Source organism: Lactuca sativa, chromosome 5 (genome assembly GCF_002870075.4).
Source record: "Lactuca sativa cultivar Salinas chromosome 5, Lsat_Salinas_v11, whole genome shotgun sequence".
Lineage (NCBI taxonomy): Eukaryota > Viridiplantae > Streptophyta > Magnoliopsida > Asterales > Asteraceae > Lactuca > Lactuca sativa.
Window position 1 is genome coordinate 267,052,932 of NC_056627.2, and position 2,005 is coordinate 267,054,936.

General features: G+C 40.2%; 1 protein-coding gene across 1 annotated transcript; it reads left to right on the forward strand.

Moving 5' to 3' along the window:
• The first annotated feature begins 231 nt into the window (after positions 1 to 231).
• Positions 232 to 1,201, forward strand: LOC111889311 (glycine-rich RNA-binding protein 2). Its single transcript, XM_023885468.3, has 2 exons — positions 232 to 411; positions 687 to 1,201. Exons 1-2 carry the CDS (start codon positions 298 to 300, stop codon positions 1,041 to 1,043), a joined length of 471 nt encoding a protein of 156 aa, XP_023741236.1. The 5' UTR covers positions 232 to 297; the 3' UTR covers positions 1,044 to 1,201.
• Positions 1,202 to 2,005: the final 804 nt, after the last annotated feature.

The following is a 2,005-nucleotide window of genomic DNA, read 5'->3' on the forward strand; positions in this document are numbered from 1 at the left end:
CGCAGTAACTTTTTTATTTTTATTTTATTTTGTTACTTAATTTACATGTTCTAATTATATTGTAGTAATCGTGCAAGTAATTAAAAAAAAAAAAAAAGGTTACGTTCGAGCTTATACCCCAACCATGGTTTGAGCAACAGCAAGCCAGAAGCGCACTACGCACCGCGAACAGGTTAGCAAATCGTGGTCTATTGGAACCTCCCTTCGCCTATAAAAGCCCACCATTTCCACTCTTGGCAACTCACACTAGCTTCTTTTCTTTCAGAGCCTCCTTTCAGCTTTTCTCTCGATCCATACATGGCTTCAGCAGACGTCGAGTACAGATGTTTCGTCGGTGGCCTCGCATGGGCCACTACTGACCAATCACTTGAAGAAGCATTCTCTCAATACGGCGAGATCATCGATTCGAAGGTCCGTTTGTCGCAGAGTTCGGATTCGGATCGATCCCGATTCGGCTTTGTTTGACAAGTCACACGATACAAATCTCTCTGTTACTGTTACTGTTACTATGGTTTTCTTGATCTGTTACTATTTGTGTTACTTTTACTGATATCTAAAGCGGTACGTTCATCCTCTTCTGTTATAAGAGACGACGATCGATCGATTTTATGATGCAGTTTCAGTTTGTTGAATACGAATTATTGGTTTCGGATCCTGATTGTGTATTTTTTTTTGGTATTGTTTAGATCATCAACGATCGGGAGACTGGCAGATCTAGGGGATTTGGATTCGTTACCTTCAAGGAGGAACAAGCTTTGAGAGACGCGATCGAAGGGATGAACGGCCAGAGCCTTGACGGACGTAACATAACCGTCAACGAGGCTCAGTCCCGCAGTGGAGGCGGCGGCGGTGGCGGTGGATTCCGCAGCGGTGGAGGAGGTGGCCGTCGTGAAGGCGGATACGGTGGAGGTGGTGGTTATGGTGGCCGCCGTGAAGGAGGCGGTGGATATGGAGGAGGACGTGACCGTGGATACGGCGGTGGTGATGGTGGAGCCCGTTACTCCAGGGGAGGCGGTGATTCCGAAGGAAACTGGAGAAATTAGATTAGATATTCATTTGTAGACTATCGGGATCTGGTTTGGTATTTTCAATTTTCGCACTGTTGTTGTGTTCTGTTTTTGACCTGTTCTTAGTTACCCTGCGTTTTTATCGATTGCTTTGAGAAAGCACAAGTTATAATGAAAAAAATATGGTTCCGGTATATCAGTTCCCTTAATTATGTCCATTAAATATTGAACCTGATAGATTCGAATTAACCAAATCCAATTAAAGCCATTTCTCGTGTTCTTCAAGGTGACGTTATGGTACTTTTATTTTTAATTTGTGTGGTGTTTGGCTATTTTAATTTCAGAGGGGGATTTGATGATAAAGATCCGTTTTCTTTTTTATTAAGCAAAGAAAAGCCGGTCTGAAGCTTTTGTTTATTTAACTTTTAATTTTTCTTTTTATCTTAAATAATAAGATATCTTATAAAATTGGTAAAATTATTCACTGTTTTGATTGATACCGACTAGAGATTGCACAATGTGTGTATAGGCCTAGTCGATGCTAATTATCATCGTTCTCGGAACAATCCATACATAATATATACCTTCGACGAACTACTGCAGAGTAATCGTTTGATATCTTCGTTTGGAATTGATATAACCTAAACGGCGTGGGAGGGCTTTTCCGATGACATAGCCTATCTTGCATTTTCGCTGGTGGTTCTGCTAAACTTTCACCGATAGGTAGATCTGGAAAATGTGTCGCGTCGGGATTGTCTAGTGTAAAGACATAGTGTAAAGAAAGTAGACGTGTTGAGATGGCTTGAACATAATCTGACCTATTTAATTGTTTTTGTGTCGATTTTGTGTTAAGTTTCTAGTTAAGGTTTAGACTTTGTAATATATTGTGTCATGTCTGGTTGAAACATTTTAAAATGTTAGAAAATAAAAAATGGGGAGGCGAAAAATAAAAAGTGGAGTTGAGAAGTGAAATAAGAAGAAAAAAAAATCCATAGTAA